We start from the raw sequence: 18,203 nt of genomic DNA on the forward strand, positions 1-18,203 counted from the left end.
AAGGAATGCATCTCTTGTTTTCAACCTTCAACTCTGACAGTCTGCAGTGTGTTTTTGGCCTGATAACAAAATAATGAAAATCTGCAGTGAGCGAGGTTTCTTCAATGCCATGGCAGCTGACAGAATGCTTGTTCCCTCAGCACTTGAAGTAAAATGATACAAGCTTCTCTCAGACAATGCAGCCCTTGTGTGAAACAGCTGTCTCTGGGAGACGGCTCGCTGCTATTTGACAGTAGCTTGTATGTTACATAGATACGTTTGGTATTATCTAACTGGGAATGAATCTACCAGATGGGACTGAATGTTTCTAGCTAGGAATGAAGTCTACTGCTGTGTATAAAAACACAGGTTAGGGTTTCAGTCATTCCAGGGAGAAATACCAGTATACATAAATATGTCTTTGCCCCCGCTTTCTTGTCATAAACTACTTATTGTATGAAATTTGCTGGTTTTATCTGAAAACATTTCCTCATAAAACTGTAGCATATGTAGTAGATTACATATCACTTTATTGTTGTATACTCACTCTTACAGTCAGGATACCTGATACTCCTTCAGCATATTTTACTATTTTGTGAATTCAGCAATGATTCTAGAGCTTTCTCTTTATGAAAGGAAAGAGTTGGAAGTAAAGATGCAAACCTAACCATGGATTAAGGACCTGATCCAAAGCCTACTGAAGTCAATGGGATTCTTTCCATTCATTTTAATTGACTTTGTATCAGTCCTTTAACTGACCCTACAACACAACAAACTCTGACAAACCTTACATCAATGGGCCAGAGCCTCACTCTCACACTATTAATCAATAGAAATATGATCTCAAGGCACATTTGCAGCTGGTTGTGGGTACAAACAAAAGCATTCCTACAATCCTTGGGCCATTTACTGAATTCACGTAGAGTTTCAAAGGAATTTGAAAATTAATTTGATTTCATTAATCTTAAGAAACATTTCTATTCATCTGTGTGAAGTAGTGTAGCTTATTGACTCATAAACTTTCAGATGACCATCCAAAGCAAACAGTGGGTCTGATTCACCATAAGTCCTGGGTTTTAGGCAGGTGTATACAACAGTGTAATACTGGTGTAATGGAGAGATGAGTCAGACCCAACAAACTAAAGACTAAGAAAGAAAACAAAGGAACTTACAAAATTTGTGCCCATCATCAATCTTATCACTTAGCATGTACCCCTTTGGGCTTGCCTAGACATAAAAGTTGACCTCAAATCTGTAGTAACCCTGTATTCAAATCTAGGGTCTCGGCTAAGCAAAGGCAACAAACTGTGATAAATTAATGTGGGACTGGCAAAGTTTTAGTAATTTGTTTTAAACAAAGCATGAAATGTGAAGCTAAGGAAGGAAAGTTTGGGGTGAGATAGGAGTGACTCTTCTTTCTGCAAGTGATTATGAATGAGAAAATAAAACTAAACATTGATTTCTCCTTGTCCCTCAGATGTATTCCTGTAGTCCTAATTATGAGCAAATAAAATCATCAGTTATTCCTACAGCTCCCTGGCTCTTCCCTGAACTCTGCTTTTCTATAACTCTTCTCCCCGACTAGTTCCCTCTACACCAGCTTATTTCCCAAAGTCTCAGAAGAGCCAGGTCCCAGATGTTATCCTTGCCAGTGTACAAAGATTTAAAGAAAAGGGAAATATCCGCAGGCTACAAAATACAATAACTAGAAAACTTGTCAGTCACACTAATAAAAACCAGGTAAATCAAAGGACCAAAGGCCTGATTCTGCAATGCTTATTCATATTAAGTGGCACTTACTCATCCAGATAGTGCCATTAATCTTCAATGAGATCACTCACAATAATAAATGCTACTCAGTGTAAGGTTGTAGATTCTGTCCTTAACTTGTTTCATTCAGCTTCTTTTCTCCTTAATAGCTGACTAAGGACAGGAGTGTTAGCATTAACTTTGAATTTCCTGGCTTTTGTCATGCTTTGAGTTATTTAAATGCAAGTCTGTTAACACAAATAGGCTAAATATTGGTCCATCCTGGCTGGGAAATGGATTGTACCATCTCTATGGCAAGGTTCTTTCACATGCACAGTGCACAACTAACATCTGCAACACAAACCTCAGTCTTGGTCCATTTTATTTTCTGCCACTCTTCCCTCCCCTTATTCCTGATGCTCATCCTTGTAGTCAGCCAGTCTTCTATCTTCTGTTATCCGGCTGGTTCCCCCTGACTAACTGTCAGGTGTTAGAGAGACACGGTGGGTAAGATAATATCTTTTATTAGGCCAACTTCTGTTGGTACAAGAGGCAAGCTTTCCTCTCTCACCAACAGAAGTTGGCCCAGTAAAAGATGTTACCTCACCCACTTTGTTTCTTTAATATCCTGGGACCAACAGGACTACAACAACACTGTAAACATCAGGTGTTCATATTTTATGTGGCATTTTATAACCACAGTCCCAAAGTGGGGTTCCTTTGTTCTTTGTTAGACACTGAGATCCATCATAATCGAAGTGCAAAGAGTTTGGCTGGTGTTTAGAGTTCAAATAATATTTTTTAAAAACTCATCATATTATGACTTTTCACATCACCTCAATTTTACTTCTTCATCACTTTTTTCTATTTCTTGTTACCCTTTGATACATATGCAGGCAAACTCCTTTCAAGATGTACCAAACTCCACTTTTTGTCTTATTTGGGGAGGTGGGGGTGTTGCATTTTCCCTCCTCTACCCCTGCGTTTATTTGTGTGTCATCCAAAATGTGTACTAGGCACCATTAGAAGTGATGGTCCTTGCTCCAAAGAGTTTATAGTCTGTGTGGCTTTAAATAATACCTACCTATTTTCATCAGTACATCTCAAAGCGCTTTACAAAGGAGGTCAGCATCATTATTCACATTTTACAGAGAGAGAAAATGAGGCACACAGGGGTGAAGTGACTTGCCCAAGGTCACCCAGCAGCCAATGGCCAAGATGGAAATAAAACTCAGGTCTCCTGAGTCCCTGCCCAGTGCTCGATGTACTAGACCATTCTGCAAATATACCAGATTAAGAGCATGTGTAATCTGGGAAATTGACCAATTTAGCTATTCCAAATTAAATATTTCACTATAGCTATTGCACAATAACTCCCCCACATGGACACTTCATTCTGGAATAAAAGTGATTTTATTCCAAAATATTTATTTTGCTTGCCAAATCACCTTTTTCCCAGAAGAGAGTGTCCACATGGGGGAGTTATTCCAGAATAAAGTATACCAGAATAACTATGGTGGGATAGCTTTTTCTGAATAGCTATGATGGGCAATTCTCCCCACATAGGCAAGGTCAAGAAGTGGATTTATGAGGGGAGGGAGGTCCAGGCTATTAGGAACAGAAGTATATGGTTGCTATGGTCTGTTATGACTGCGTCTTGATGGATTTAATGAACAGGAGGGATTGTTTGTTTGCTTACTTTGTAAATTTTGTTTGTAGCATTATGAACTAAAGTAGTCAATTTTAATGTTTTAATATATACTACTTTCCTCCTGCACTCACCTCCCCGTGCTGCTTAAGACTCCGTCAGTCATTTTCTGATATATTGTCACTTTCTCTTATTCACTTAGTATTTGTCCCCAAACTTGTGTTCAAGAATGGAGCCTCTCAGAATTTTAGCCAGATAAGTGCAAGTGTGTTTTTATTTCTTTTACCACAGTACACCTTAACCTTCCATTTCTGGCACTAGAGATTTTGACTGAGTCAGAGAAATGGGTACGCTGCCTTGAAAACAAAAAGCAACAAGTATTATAAGGCAGTATTTAGCTTTTGAGAAGACTTTTGCCTTCTGGGGAGATTCCTTTCAGTCTTTCACGTGCTTTGTTTGAAGTCTTTTTTTTTAAACTTCTGTGACAGGGTTGGCCTTGTTGACTGGACTGCTTGTTTTCAAGGGGTAGGAAAATCAGTGACACTTGACTAGATACAGCAAGAGCTACAGCAGAAGTGATAACAATGGAGAACAACATCAGCATGCATCTCACAATCAGCTGGGGTAAAGGTTTTAAACAACTAGCCAGTCGTAGGCAGCCAGGGGTAAGAACTTCCTTTCCCCCCAGTTCTATCTAATGATAATTTAGAATATTAAACTTATTAAGTATTCTTTAAAAACAAAAAGGAAGGGGTGCATCGCCATCCCCCACCAAAAGTGTATTTTAAATTCACTTCTAAACAGACTCTCAACATTACCTCCATGCAACCAAAGTTCTAAATAGATAAAGTTCTATCTTAACTTTTTACTGAAAAGTTGAGGGATCATTTCCCCGCTCTCAACTCCTAGGCTGTGTTGTGAAGCATCAGATGGCCAGGCTCCAGATGAGGCAGCTGTTCTGAAATATACACAGTGGGAAGAGTTTTCATAACAATGGGAACCACATGAAAGCTCTCAAAGTAGCTCCTCCCCACCATTGAAAGTTCCTTTCAGTTGAGTGGTTTGCACACTGGGTTGCATAAATGACTAGACACTCCAAGGGGTGCATTTTCAGCACAGTGTGCAGGGAATTAGACACGCAACCTTTACTAACAATAATGACAGTTGTAAGTAGAATTCCCGGTGCAACGTGCTGAAAACATTCCACTTAGTGAATCTTCCAGTTCAGAGCTGTTTCCTGGCAGCGCTGAGCTCTGGGAGCAAAGTGGAAGGCTTGGACTGTGCTTGTGTGTGCATGGCGTTCTTTTCTGAAGCGCTCTGAAGGGAGAATCATAAAAGGCTTTCACCCCACTCTACTCCCGACTATTTTACCCTTCTTCCTTTTACATTTACAGTGTATTCTATGTCCAACTTTACTTCCACCTGGCTAAGTTGTTGTGCTACTCTGAAACCAGCCTTAAAAGGGTAAAACATGGAGCTATGATTGTATACCTGGCTTCAGTTAAGCCTACTTCAGTTCATAACTTAGTTTTGTCCCTACTCGGTTGTTCTCTGTGTTTGTGAATACCCAGAATAGTCTTTCAGTGTTAAATGATTTTGTGGCAGTGCTCTGGTAGTGCACCTATAAAGTCTGGCCTGTGCTGAATGGGCTGAGTTCTTTACTGTGGATTTTACAACCCCAAAGTGCTGAAGGGATTTTCCCCCTTTGAGCTCTCCTCAACACTGTGTTTGAATTTATAGGGGTTTAGCATGGTCCATAGACAGGGCATCGGCTTGGGAGTCAGGAGAATTGGGATCTATTCTGGGTCCTGCCACTGACCTGCCACGTGACCTTGGGCAAGTCACTTCACCTCTCTGTGCCTCAGTTCTCCCTACTTCACGTTGTCTGTCTTGTCTGTTTAGACTGTAAGCTCCTCAGGGACTGCCGCTCTCTATGTTCTTGTACACTGCCTACCACAATCGGGCCCTATCTTAGTTGTGGCCTCTAGGCGCTACAATAATTATTTTAATAATAATAATGGTTCGAATCAAAGAAGAACGAATGTTGTTCATGTCTTTCATTAGTCAAGTGGAAATACCAATTTAAGTTCATCCAGACTGCTGTAAAACCATATACTATGGGCCAGATTCTCTGGTCTACTATAATTCATTGCACCACTCTGATGGTGCAAAGAGACCATAAAGCTGGCTTAACTGACCAGTGTGCGGGAATCGCCAAGAGGAGCAAAGCTGCCATAGTGACCTTTTGCTGCCTTCCTCTGGGTCACCAGTGTAGTAGACGCAGCTGGGGGAAGCATGGCATGGAGCACCGTTATGATCTGGTGAGTGTTGGCTACTGAAATGGCCAGTTAGGGCCATAGGTGGCTGGGGATGACTGAGAGCAGCCCTGAAGCTGCTCGAAGTTGCAGTGATGACTGAAAAAGCCTCTGGATGGCCCTAGGACCAGGGTGGAGGTTGTAAATGTGATATAGAGCCACTGTTCCCTCCTCCTAGGGCCAGCTCCAGCCAGCAGTCAGCCAGACCCAGGAACTGGGCCCTCTGTTTCTGAGGGAAACAGCAGAGGTATTGGTAGAAGCCGTGTTTCCCCAATGTGGCACATGATTAATTACACATTTGTAACACTTTCTGAAAGCTCTTCACCGTTCTGCATGTGAGGCCAGGTCTACACTAGAAACTTTGGCAGATATAACAGTGTCAGAAAGGGAGGTGATTTTTCACAACATTTCTATATCAGCAAAAGCTATTGTGTAGATGTGGTTATACCAGCATAGAAGTATCAGAAGGGTAGCTGTGTTAGTCTGGATCTGTCAGACGAAGTGGGTATTGACCCACGAAAGCTTACGCTCCAATACATCTGTTAGTCTATAAGGTGCCACAGGACTCTTTGATGCTTTTTACAGCATAGAAGTGTGCTTGCACGGTTTATTAATTCAAACAGAAAATTCACCAAATAACTCAAACCAAAGCTATTCCCCTGACCAACACAGGCTTCAGGAGTCCAGAGACCTTTCACTCTACGCCTCTCTGCTCCAGGGACAGTCACAAGAGCCAGTCTCTGTCCTGCAGCTCCCCACAACTGAGTGCTCTCAGCCCTTTGTAAGTATGACCTGGCTCCTTCCCAACTGGGTCTGATAATCAAACAGGGTTGGCTGATCACCATCCCCCGGCCTTTAAAAGGGCAGAGAATCCTGTTACACCAATGTTTTTATTTGGGGATCCCGTATAAGCTATACCAGGAAAAATACTTTCTGTATAACTATCCTGGCAAACCTTTTCTAGTGTACACTTGGACTTAACTGTTATCAGCTGCTCTAGAATGCATGAGTCAGAGGTAACATTCTTTTAAAAAATGAATGATGTTTACTCCATAACTTCCTCATTGGTGTATATGGTTCAGTCACTACAGAAGGGCACTGGTCTAACTAGTGCTGATCTAACCAGGGTGTAACTGGTGCTGACTTATGTTTGCTTTCCTGTCAGTTCTAGGGAAAATTCGAACTGCAGTGGGCAGTGCACAGCTTCTCATGGCCCAGAAATTTTACCAGTTCAGAGAACTGTGTGAAGAAAACCTGGTATGTAATGTTTATTATAGATATGATTGTGCATCTGTTATTGCTAAGGAATTTACTCTGAGTCACTATGCCTTAAATTGTATAAAGCTTTTTTTAGATTAGAATACCTGCTATTTATTCCAATAAAGGGCTTGATTCCTCCAACCAATGTAAATCCATTGAATTTAATCAAGTTACACCAGTGTAAAAACAGTGGGAGATCAGTGTGAGGCCCATAATAATTAAAGAGAGAAACTCAAAAGGCTTAGGATGAAATTCAATGGGAGCTTTGCCAATGACTTCTACAGAGGCAGGATTTCACACTTGGAATTTGGATTCTTTTCAGATAAGCACCCAAAGGTTTGGATGCTTTTCAAAACTGAGTTAACCTCTTGAGTCTTCAAAATTGGACTGGAAATCTTGTGGGATGACACTTTCTCATGGGATTTCCAGTGCTGCTTGCTTTCAGTTGGACAGATGTACCGTAAAGCAATATCTATTGTGGGGGGAGGGATAGCTCAGTGATTTGAGCATTGGCCTGCTAAACCCAGGGTTGTGAGTTCAGTCCTTGAGGGGGCCACTTAGGGATCTGGGGCAAAATCAGTACTTGGTCCTGCTAGTGAAGGCAGGGGGCTGGACTCAATGACCTTTCAAGGTCCCTTCCAGTTCTATAAGATAGGTATATCTCCATATATTATTATAATTTTCGCCCATCTGCCTCCAAACCAGGGAAATATAGATATTCAAAAATAAAAAATAATGAATAATTGAAGCTAACCAAACTCTTCCAAATCTCCAAAAAGGCAAAAGAAAGTTCTTAATTTCTCAGAATCAGTTTGCCTATCCCTAATAACGCACAATACATTGTATACCACATACCTAAAATGTTGATAATACTTTGCATTTATCAAAGATTTCAAACCATGTTTTAAACTACCGTATATACTCGTTCATTAGCCCATTCATTTATAAGCCGACCCCCCATGATGGTTAGGTAAAAATAGCAAAAACTGTATGACCCTTTCATAAGCCGAACCTATATTTCAGGAGTTGGCAGACTTTGGCTCCTGGCCCGTTAGGGTAAGCCACTAGTGGGCCTGGACGTTTTGTTTACCTGGAGCGTTCACAGGCATGGAGCCCCTCAGCTTCCAGTGGCCGCAGTTTGCCGTTCCCAGCCAATGGGAGATGAGGGGCTCCATGCCTGCAGATGCTCCGGGTAAACAAAATGACAATGTATTAGATATTCAATTCAATGATTCCATAGAGTTTAAAATCATCACATTTTGGTGTAGACCCATTTATAAGCCGACCCCCGCTCTTTGATGGGTCACTTTTTTACCAAAAATATTCGGCTTATGAACGAGTATATATGGTAATTCTTAGATTTTAAGGCCAGAAGGGACCGCTGTCATCATCTAGTGTGACCTTCCAGTATAACACAGGCCATAGAACTTCCCTACATTAATTCCTGTTTCAGCTATAGTATATGTTTTAGAAAAATGGCCAATCTCGATTTAAAAATGTCTAGTGATGGAGAATCCACCGCGACTCTTGATAAGTTGTTCCAATAGCTAAATACTCTCATTCTTAAACATTTTCATTTTATTTTTAGTCTGAATTTATTTAGTTTCAACTTCAACTTGTTATACCTTTGTCTGCTAAACGGAAGAGCCCTCAGTTATCAAATATTTAATGATTCACCATTGGACAGTAGATAAGGACAATTATCCCAAATTTACTCATGAGGAATCTGAAGCACAGAAAGATTCAGGACAGAGCAGAGAATGGAACGCAGAACATATGGCTCTCTTTCCTCTGCGCTAGCCATCCTGTTATTAAGCTCTCTTCTTAAAACATCCAATCAGACTGAGATAAGACTGCCGTGGCTCCAAATTACAGATAAACTGATTTTGTTTTTCATTGTTACAAAAACACTTTTTAAACCATGCCAAGTTGACATTATGGGATAGTGTGTATTTTAATGTGACATTTGCTTTCAGCATCTGACCCAGTTTTCATCCAAGTCATTAGGAGTCTCTCAAAGAGAGCTGGATCAGGGCCTTAAAGTGAAGAATATAACTGTAAAAACTCCATATTGAACTCTATTTTGTAATCAGAGGCTCAATCCTGTGGCAAAGTACTGAGGGCCTTTCAGCTCTCACTGAAGGCAAAGGGAGATGAAGCAGCACCTCAGAGGATCAGGACCTAAATTAGAAATCTGCCTAAATTGCAAGATGCAACGGAAATCAGCTCTGCATGAGTTAGTCCTTCTCTTATTAACATGAAGAATGAAAAAGTATTTTGTTCCCGTATCTGTGTATGTAAAAGTTACTATTTCAGTTTGCCTATCTAATAATGTCAATGGTCAAGAAATAAGAATCCTGTTATAACCTTTATCCTTTCTATGTGATTACTTCGTTTTCCACAGTCAATGCTTTGGTGGGATAAGCATCACACTTCTCTGATGTTATGAAAAAGATGAGGTGGTAGAAATTTCTTAAGGGAAACAGGTTTCAGAGTGGTAGCTGTGCTAGTCTGTATCAGCAAAAACAATGAGAAGTCCTTGTGGCACCTTAGATACTAACACATTTATTTGGGCATAAGCTTTCATGGGCTAGAACCCACTTCATCAGATGCATGGAGTGGAAAATACAAGAGCAGGTATAAATACATGAAAAGATGGCAGAGGAAACCTAATTTCCCCCTACTGTTACTCACACCTTCTTGTCAGCTGTTTGAAATGGGCCACTCTCATTACCACTACAAAAGTTATTTTTCCTCTCTTGGTATCCTACTGTTAATTGAATTGTCTCGTTAGACTGACCTCACACTTGGTAAGGCAACTCCCATCTTTTCATGTATTTATACCTGCTCCTGTATTTTCCACTCCATGCATCTGATGAAGTGGGTTCTAGCCCACGAAAGTTTATACCCAAATAAATGTGTTAGTCTCTAAGGTCCTAGTCCCTTAAAAACAAAGACTCCTCATTGTTTTTAAGGGAAACAGTTTCACAACCAACACTTGGTTTATTTTTTGCTGGAGAAAGATATGTTAACACAACGTGACATAAAACCATAATCTCAACCGAGCCAGCTATCATACAGAATTGTTGGGTGTCAGGACAGGTCTGATTTGAAGAGGCGCTGAGCACACAGAGATTCCATTATTTCAAGTTCAAGTGAAGTTGTGGGTGTTCAGCACTAATGAAAAATCAAACTGTAAACCAGTGTATCCAACAGTCTATTTTATTTAAATCATTTAAAGAGATCCTTCAGACAAACTTCACCAGAGCAGTGTGCAGCATTTAACTGGAAGGTCAAAATCTTATGAGCCAGTGGCACAAGTAAAATTTTAAAGGCCAGATTCTGGTTCAACATATAACTCTCCCCAAAAGAGTGTCCTGCAAAAGTACGGTTAACATGCATCCATATTTTCTGTCCCCATATATTTCCCTCTGCAAAGATTATTTTTGCCAGGAATATAAATAATTTGTCCAGGGTACATTTATTTAAACTGTATTATTTTCAAAGTCCTTAATAATATTGAAGCACTGTACGAATGTGAATTAATGCCCTGTTGAATCAGTAGATGCACATGCAGAAATGTGGGATGAAATCCTGACACCAGCGAAGTCAACAGGAGTCTTGCCATTGATTTCAGTGCAGCCAGGATTTCACCCATGTTAGACCCCTGGGCTGTGCCGAAGAGTGCCACTCTGCTGCTCCTGGACAGGGACATGGGACCTTTCCTCATGTTTTGATGGGTAGCCAGAATTGAGGCCACTGACTTCAGGGGAAAGCACAGGTTTTCTGAAGCACACCTGTCAGAAATTAGCTCTAAATCGTTATTATAAGTAAAAATACTAGTAAGAAGTGTTCTTTCTCATCTGTATTAACTCCTTCTAAGTATCTCATTGATAATTTGAATCTAAGTAAACTGCTTTGCTGGTGAGGTGCATAGCCATTTGCACAAATGCTTTACATTAGAAGATACTAAAGCCAAAATATTTTTTTCTTCTGTTGTACAGAATCCTAATGCACATCCAAGGCCGACCTCCCAGGATTTAGCAGGGTTTTGGGATATGCTCCAGTTGTCCATAGAAAATATTAGTATGAAATTTGATGAACTTCATCAGTTAAAGGCCAATAATTGGAAACAGATGGATCCTCATGACAAGAAGGTAGAACAATGTAGATTTTGTATGCTTCATTTAAAACCCTGCACAAATACTGGACAAATTAAATAGTCCTCTGCGTACAGATGTTAAAAATGTGCAATGAAGCTCATATCAGATTCATTTCACTGTAATAACAATGTTTACATAATAATCATCTGGGATATTATCTGTAATATGTTTCAGACATATTTTAAAACCAAAACTGTCTTTGTGAATTGGATAATGGGAATGTAGTACAGTACTTTGTTCAACTTTACATTTAATCATACTAGATGATCAGTCGTTGGAAGGAACTGCCAAATATATTGATTCTTAAATTTAAATAAATCACATTTACGGTGCATATTATTGCATATAGCAAGAATTCAGTTTACTTGCACACTCTAGGCTTTGTTATTGAGAAAACTAGGGAAGTAGTGTAATCATCACTGACTTTGGTAACCAGATCATAAGTACAGTGATAACCAACTGCCATCATACTGAGCTAAAAACAAACTTCATGCAAGTTGCATGGTAATCTTTCCATGCCATTTCTTTTTTGTTTGCTTTCTTTTGTTTTTTAAATGGAAATTCTTGTAATTGGGTTCATTTTGCTGGTAATGTTATTTTTCCAAGATAGCCCAAAAATCATTTGTAGCACTGTTAATTATTTTTAAAAGAGTTTTCCATTGTTGCCATAAAGAGACTACCAGGTTTCGAAGTGTGAGCCACGTTCCTTTTTTCATTCTGGTTTGGCACGTATCCTTATTTTTAATCCTTACCATCAGGACAGCTGATCAGCTGGTCAAACAGCACCTTGGGTGAGCCACAATACAGTTCTCCAAAACTATTGTTATCATAATCGATTATTTTATAGAACCCATAAGTGAGCTAGAAACTTCACAGAAAACACTTAAAGCCACATCTGTGTCCAGAGGAACTTACAATCTAACGCTATGCTCCTGCTGCCATCTAATTCTACAGCTGAGTTTCCATTAGCTTCATTAGGCTCAGAAGTGGGCACTGGCTGATGAATATGACACATAGGTGGGGATATAACATACATCAAAAAGTCAAGGGAGCAAGGAGTGCACCATTTACAGACAAAGTATTATACCCTTGTTCAAGTAATATATACATCTGGGTGACCCACGCTGATGTCTGGATTACTTGCCCCTAAAAATAGCTCTGATCTGTCTTGTTGCTGACAAGCAAAGTGGCATTTTCTTTTGGACAAATAATAATACAAATTTCCACAAATCTTCCAGCAGGAAGGTTTGAAATACAGTTCTGTTAGCATCCTATTCCCACCAAACAAGACTAAAAAATCATGCCCTTTGTTCCTGAATTCGGAGTGCTAAATTCCAGGTTAATCCCAAACCATCAGAGGACTACCATTAGTGTTTTATTTGGGGTGGCCCTTGGTTGTTTTCTGAGGCCATGATACAGAAGTCAGGTAATTATTTTTCAATATGTCTTTCTTGAGAAGGAGCTGTAAAACTGCAAACACATGCGCGCACGTGCTAATGTACCATTTTTCATTAGCTTCTAATGCAAAAGAATGTGTCCAGGCTCCAGCATGAAGAAAAGAGAGTTTTACTAGAAATATCCCTTTCATTTTTCTTGAAAACATTTCAAGGAATTCCCACCAAAAGGAAGACTATAAAGGGTTAAAAGAAGTTAAGCAGTAATGAAGAAAGGATCGTATGTATTTACAATCTACTATAGGAAGGTAGAGGTTATGCACTTTAAAGAATTACACTGACTCTGTTCCTGTTTCATTTGACTGTGATTTTAAATTAAACTGTTCATCTCCTTATTTAAAAAGAAAGAAAGAAAGAATGAAAACTTTCTGTGGAATTGATATTTGCCTCTGTCTTCCTCCCCTTGGGCCCTTGTTAAACAGCATAGATTAATCTTTAGATGTAGAAGAAAAATCAAAGTGTGAATAAGTGCAACTAGGCGGCTTTACATTTCAAGTAATGAAGGCTGTTGTGATCAACATGAAAGCAAACTAAAGGCTAGAATGGAATCTTTGTAGTAATAAAATCCCTACTCTCAGAAACCATGTTCACAGTTGGAAGGGGATGTAATTTAAAAGACAATCTAAATTGACTTGACAAAAACTTTATAGCTGCCTGAAATTCAGAACTGAATCCACACTTTTTCTAAAGCCATCCTTATATATATAAAAATATATAAATTTCCTCTTTGTTAACCATGTATCTTTGGCTACCAAAGTGACGATTAGTGTTTGTTCTCTCAATGATTTTTTTAAAATTCCTACCCATTTTCAGTTTGTAGGTTATTGTAATTCCTAACGGTCATTCAGCATGGTGCTAAATTTTAAGAATTTTTATAGTGAGACATGAAAAGTATGGATTATTTGAGCTATTACCAAGATCGGCCACCACTAAGCACATGTTTTTTATTCTAACTGTGGTACGCTAACTCCAAGCTGCTAGTTTACATTACATTTACTGTGTGATATATATCCATTGAATCTCAGTGTTGTAAGCCCATCTAGTGCTATGTATGTACTGTGTGTAAGGGACAAGGTCATTTGTGTATTTCACTTCTGTAACACAGATTGCTGCTATAGTAAATTAATTTTATTAACAAACCCGAAGAGTTTGATAGGAGTTGTTTTTTTTTTTTTTAATTCCGTAGTAGAATTTATACATTAGGTTTATGAAACTGTATTACCTTAAATAGTGCTACAAAGTTCTGTTTAAGATGCTCTCCTTTCTAATCCCTGGCACCAGGACGAGAAGTCTGGATTCCCCAATGGGAACCGCATTAAGTGGTTAGCTGTGGGAGCTTCGGCCCTTTCAGCGCCAGGCGTTTAATACACATCGTACCTGTGGAGAACTAGCACTGCTATCAATACTATCCTTTGCTTTAAGCTTACATTATTTTTATGAACCCTTGAATACAAAAGCCAGTTCAATGAAGAAAAAAATGCAGATAAGAACTAACAAACCTTAGGTAAAATGTGTGTTCTAACTACTGACCTATCCTAGTTTTTTCCAAGCTTTCCCTAAGAAGCTGTATAATGTCATTAACCTTCTGCTTTGATCAGGAGAGAAGGGTCCCTCCTCCAGTGCCAAAGAAGCCAGCGAAAGGTCAGGTGCCACTCATACGGGAACGTTCTCTGGAAAGCTCACAGCGTCAAGAGGCCCGGAAACGGCTGATGGCTGCCAAACGAGCCGCATCTGTCCGCCAGAATTCAGCCACTGAGAGCGCTGAAAGCATTGAGATTTACATCCCTGAAGCCCAGACGAGGCTATGAAGGGATCCCACCAGGAGGACTCTCACTGGCAAGACAAGTCTCTTGTATAATCTGCTCCTCTAGGTCCCTATTCAGAGCCACCATTAAGTATTTGTATTCCCCTCTTTCTTTCTTTCTCTCTCTCTCTCTCTCCCTCTCTCTACATAATCCCAATGATCCCAATGAATTCCACTTTTGTGGTGTAGTTGTCGATCCTCCAAGAGATGTCCTCTAATAACCGTTGCTTTCTAAAGGTTTGCCCATGTCATTATGCTTTGTCACATGTATTGATGCTGCCACCTTGCCTCATGTAAGAGAGTACAATCCTTCTTTCTGTTTAAGAAATAAATACAGAACTCACAGACACACACACACACCTGTATAGTAAATACACCATTTAACGCATTCATGATCTTTAGTTTATCTAAAGTTAGTCTGTTACCTGGTGTACAGCAATATAAAACTATAGAGTATTTTGGAAATTCAGTAATGCAGGGTGACCCTTTGGGACTCTGCTGTCTTCCTCATTAAAGATTAAAGGAGCTATGGCTCGGATTCCCTTCTTTTTATTATTATTATTTTTTAAGCAGATGGCGCACTTTATTCTAAACCTCAGAATCATATCTTACCTGAATTTAAGACGTCACAAAGGGCGAGGTAGGGGGAGAGATAGCTGTGGTGTGGTGAAAGGAGGGAGAAGTAAATCCTGCAGGTGAGATTGTGAGGGACAGAAAAGATCCTGTGAAAAGATACCTGCACACTCTCACAGCTGCACAAACTGCCTCATTTGTATTTCATCAATCACTACTTAAACATTTTGATCAGCAGAAGATTGTAAATTCGATCTTCCAGGGAAATCATCTATTTTGAAAGGCAATAAAAAGGCAAAAGGAAAGGAGATAAGAAGAAATGATGGTTGAAGATAATATAAAAAGGGACTTTTTTGTCAAAGTATTAAGAATTTTTAAAACTGTACTGTATTGTCAATTCCTATCGTATTGTATTGTACTCTATTGGTTTTAAAAAAAGAGAAGAAAAAAAAGAAAAAAAAACAGCTTGGTTTTGTTGATGTCTTAATCTTGGTGAAACTATCAGATTTCACACCCATCCACCCCTGTTACTGAAATACTGTAAATGGAATCCATGCTGTTTTTCAAAGCAAGACTTTGTTTTGTTTTATACACAGCTGGTTGTAAGCTTCAGGTCAGACTGCTTCCATCAGATGGTTCATAGCTGGGAGTAAGTTTCTCCTTTAGTCTCTTTTTTAACAATATAAAATACCCCATTTTTCAAAAATTAGGATTTTTCAGATGCAGTGGGACCATAATGAGCCTATATTTGTTCTCTACATTAGCTTCTGAAATCATGAACAATATGCATTCCCTAGTCTTCAGCAATTTATTTGATACTTAGGGTAAAATCTTGCCCTTGCTGCTTGGAGTTGCACTGATGGAGGAAGGTGTTGGCTGTGCATTAGTGACACTAGCCATTGTGCCAGCACAGGATAGGATGTCTTGGGTATGTCGCTGAAAATGAGCAACTGGCACATGCTGCAGAAGGCAACGTTAGTGCTAGTTGGCCGGGCCCACTTGGCTATGCCCCATAGTCAGCAGACCATGCCCTTTTGGGACTGTTGTGTGTCTTCTGGCATAGTAGCCATTCCCCATTGTTAGTGCTCTCTTGAGCTCTAGGTTAGAATCCTGCCCTGCTCAGGGTGGTTCTTATGATCTCTTCTCCCACTTGGACATCCATATAGCACAGGGCAGGGTGTGACCCTTACAAGAAAGGAAGATCTTTTCTCTCTAACCTGGAAATGGTATAGCGACAGAGTCCACTGAGTGGTGGCTAATGTGCACTTTGCATCCAACCAAAGTTGGCTGTAAATGCCCTTATTCTTTAAACAGTGTGAACATTCCACCTGTGAAAATTCCAGTGCATGGTAGCCTTAACTGTGTAGCTCCCATCTTAAAACATTTGAAATTCCCACCAGATAGTTAAGCACTTTCTAAAAATATACATCTAAGATCATGCCAGACAGCTTCTTTTAATGTAACATAGCCAGGTGCTAATTTAATTTCATTCAAGAAATTAGGAGAGGTAATAGGTTCTGGCACCAAATAGTTTCATGAAAACATTGTAAAGCCACTAGAGAATTTGCTACCTCTCAAAGCCATTGATATCTGAGCTATGTCTTTATAAACAGGGCACAAATATTTACTGCTGTGGTTTACAAGATAAGGGCTAATAATTTAATATTTAAAAGACTTTTAACTACAGTGATCAGAAATCCAGTGTAACCCCACTGAGTGCTTCATGTTAAGGGAGCTTTGAAAGGTTGGCCCTATAAGCATTTGAATACCAGTGTATTTGCTAGTTTTGAAAAGAACCCACTTCATTTAACTTTTAGCAGCAATGAAAGATCACAATGTTTGCAGTATATATAGTGCCAACTGCCACTTTTCGTCATATAGTCATGTTAAGTATTAAAAATTATTTGGAACTCATTTGTACTAAGATGTACAAAGCAGCATTCAGGTGAGGATGCACGCTCATAACTACATTTCAGTTGATTTGAAGTTTTCTGAAAGAAGAGTTAAGACTTATATTGAGAAGTGGCTACAGAAATTTATATAAAGGTTATGCCATAGTGAGTTCCAAAAAATAGAAGAAAACAGAAGACTTTTTAGTCTTGTACATTATGAATTGTATTTGTATATCATATGATATTTTTGGTATGTATTTTAAATTGATTCTTAGTTGAATGCCTGTTGGTTCCTAATGACTGTGGACAGGCCATTATAACATTTGCCTAGCTTTATAGCAAAATTTGAAGTGTACACCCAATTTAGGAATTGGTAAATATGGGACAGAAACTACTTCTGCCCCCTAGAATGCCACTAGTTAGCCACTTGACTTATTACATATCACCACAGACAGTTGTTACATCATTTATTTTAGTGTAAGTTGTAATTATTTATTTTTATTCTTATCTGTTCAAATATAAACTAAAAGTTACTATATTGCGTTTAACTTGGTATAAAATTGTTGTTGTTTTTTTTCCTTGGGGGAAAATTTAAAAGAAAAAAAGGTTGTTTTTGTCTCCTACATTGAGTTTAAAAAAAAGTATTTATTATATTTTTTGCAGATGTTTCCATAAAATTCTCATAATCTTTTTGTAAAGAATGATGAAGAAATGGATTAAAGATTTTTAATATTTGAAAAGGTAAATAGAAATAACTTATTTGTAATATATTTCAGTTTATTTATTGGTGTTCCCTTAATGTTCTGATGTGCACTATCACTTTAATTTGAATTTTATCTTTGTGAATTTATTGTTTCTTTTTTAAAAAAAATGTTTAAATGCATATTTTAAATAATAACTGGAATGTAAATCACTGGCCTACCTGCATTCCCAAATGTGATTTTAAAAGTGTTTTTGGTTTGGAAAAAAAGGAACAAAATTGAAAGCCTTTAGATGGAGGGGTGGAGAGCATTTTTATGGCTTTATGAAATGGGTTTTCATAGGATTATCTATCTAGTTTGTGTGTGGACAGAAAAATGTAAATAGACGAACATTTCCCATAATGTAAAAAAAGAGCAAATTAATAAAATAATTAATGCACTGTTTGTAAGAGCTGTGGGTTTTCAATGCAAATTCACAATCCCATAACTGTAAAAATGATTCATTTGATGTGGTCAAGTATAAAAGCATAACCACCAGAATGCTACCGTTAAGTATTCAGAGGTTTAGATTCTGATCTTCCAAAGACTTTGCATGAGTCACTCAACTCACATGAAGAGTCCCCTTGAACTCACTGGAAATAGTTGCATGAATAAAGTTACTCACA

At 38.8% G+C, this 18,203-nt stretch overlaps 1 protein-coding gene across 1 annotated transcript in view; it reads left to right on the plus strand.

Moving 5' to 3' along the window:
- The window catches only part of DLGAP1 (DLG associated protein 1), a 632,647-nt gene extending 614,699 nt beyond the window's left edge, over nt 1–17,948 (plus strand). Inside the window, exons 11-13 of the mRNA XM_034762696.1 lie at nt 6,857–6,948; nt 10,956–11,108; nt 14,167–17,948. Coding sequence (XP_034618587.1) covers nt 6,857–6,948; nt 10,956–11,108; nt 14,167–14,376 — 455 coding nt within the window. The 3' untranslated portion in view covers nt 14,377–17,948. The remainder of the gene's footprint in view (nt 1–6,856; nt 6,949–10,955; nt 11,109–14,166) is intronic.
- Nucleotides 17,949–18,203: the final 255 nt, after the last annotated feature.

This window comes from Trachemys scripta, chromosome 2 (genome assembly GCF_013100865.1).
Source record: "Trachemys scripta elegans isolate TJP31775 chromosome 2, CAS_Tse_1.0, whole genome shotgun sequence".
NCBI classification, from domain to species: domain Eukaryota; kingdom Metazoa; phylum Chordata; order Testudines; family Emydidae; genus Trachemys; species Trachemys scripta.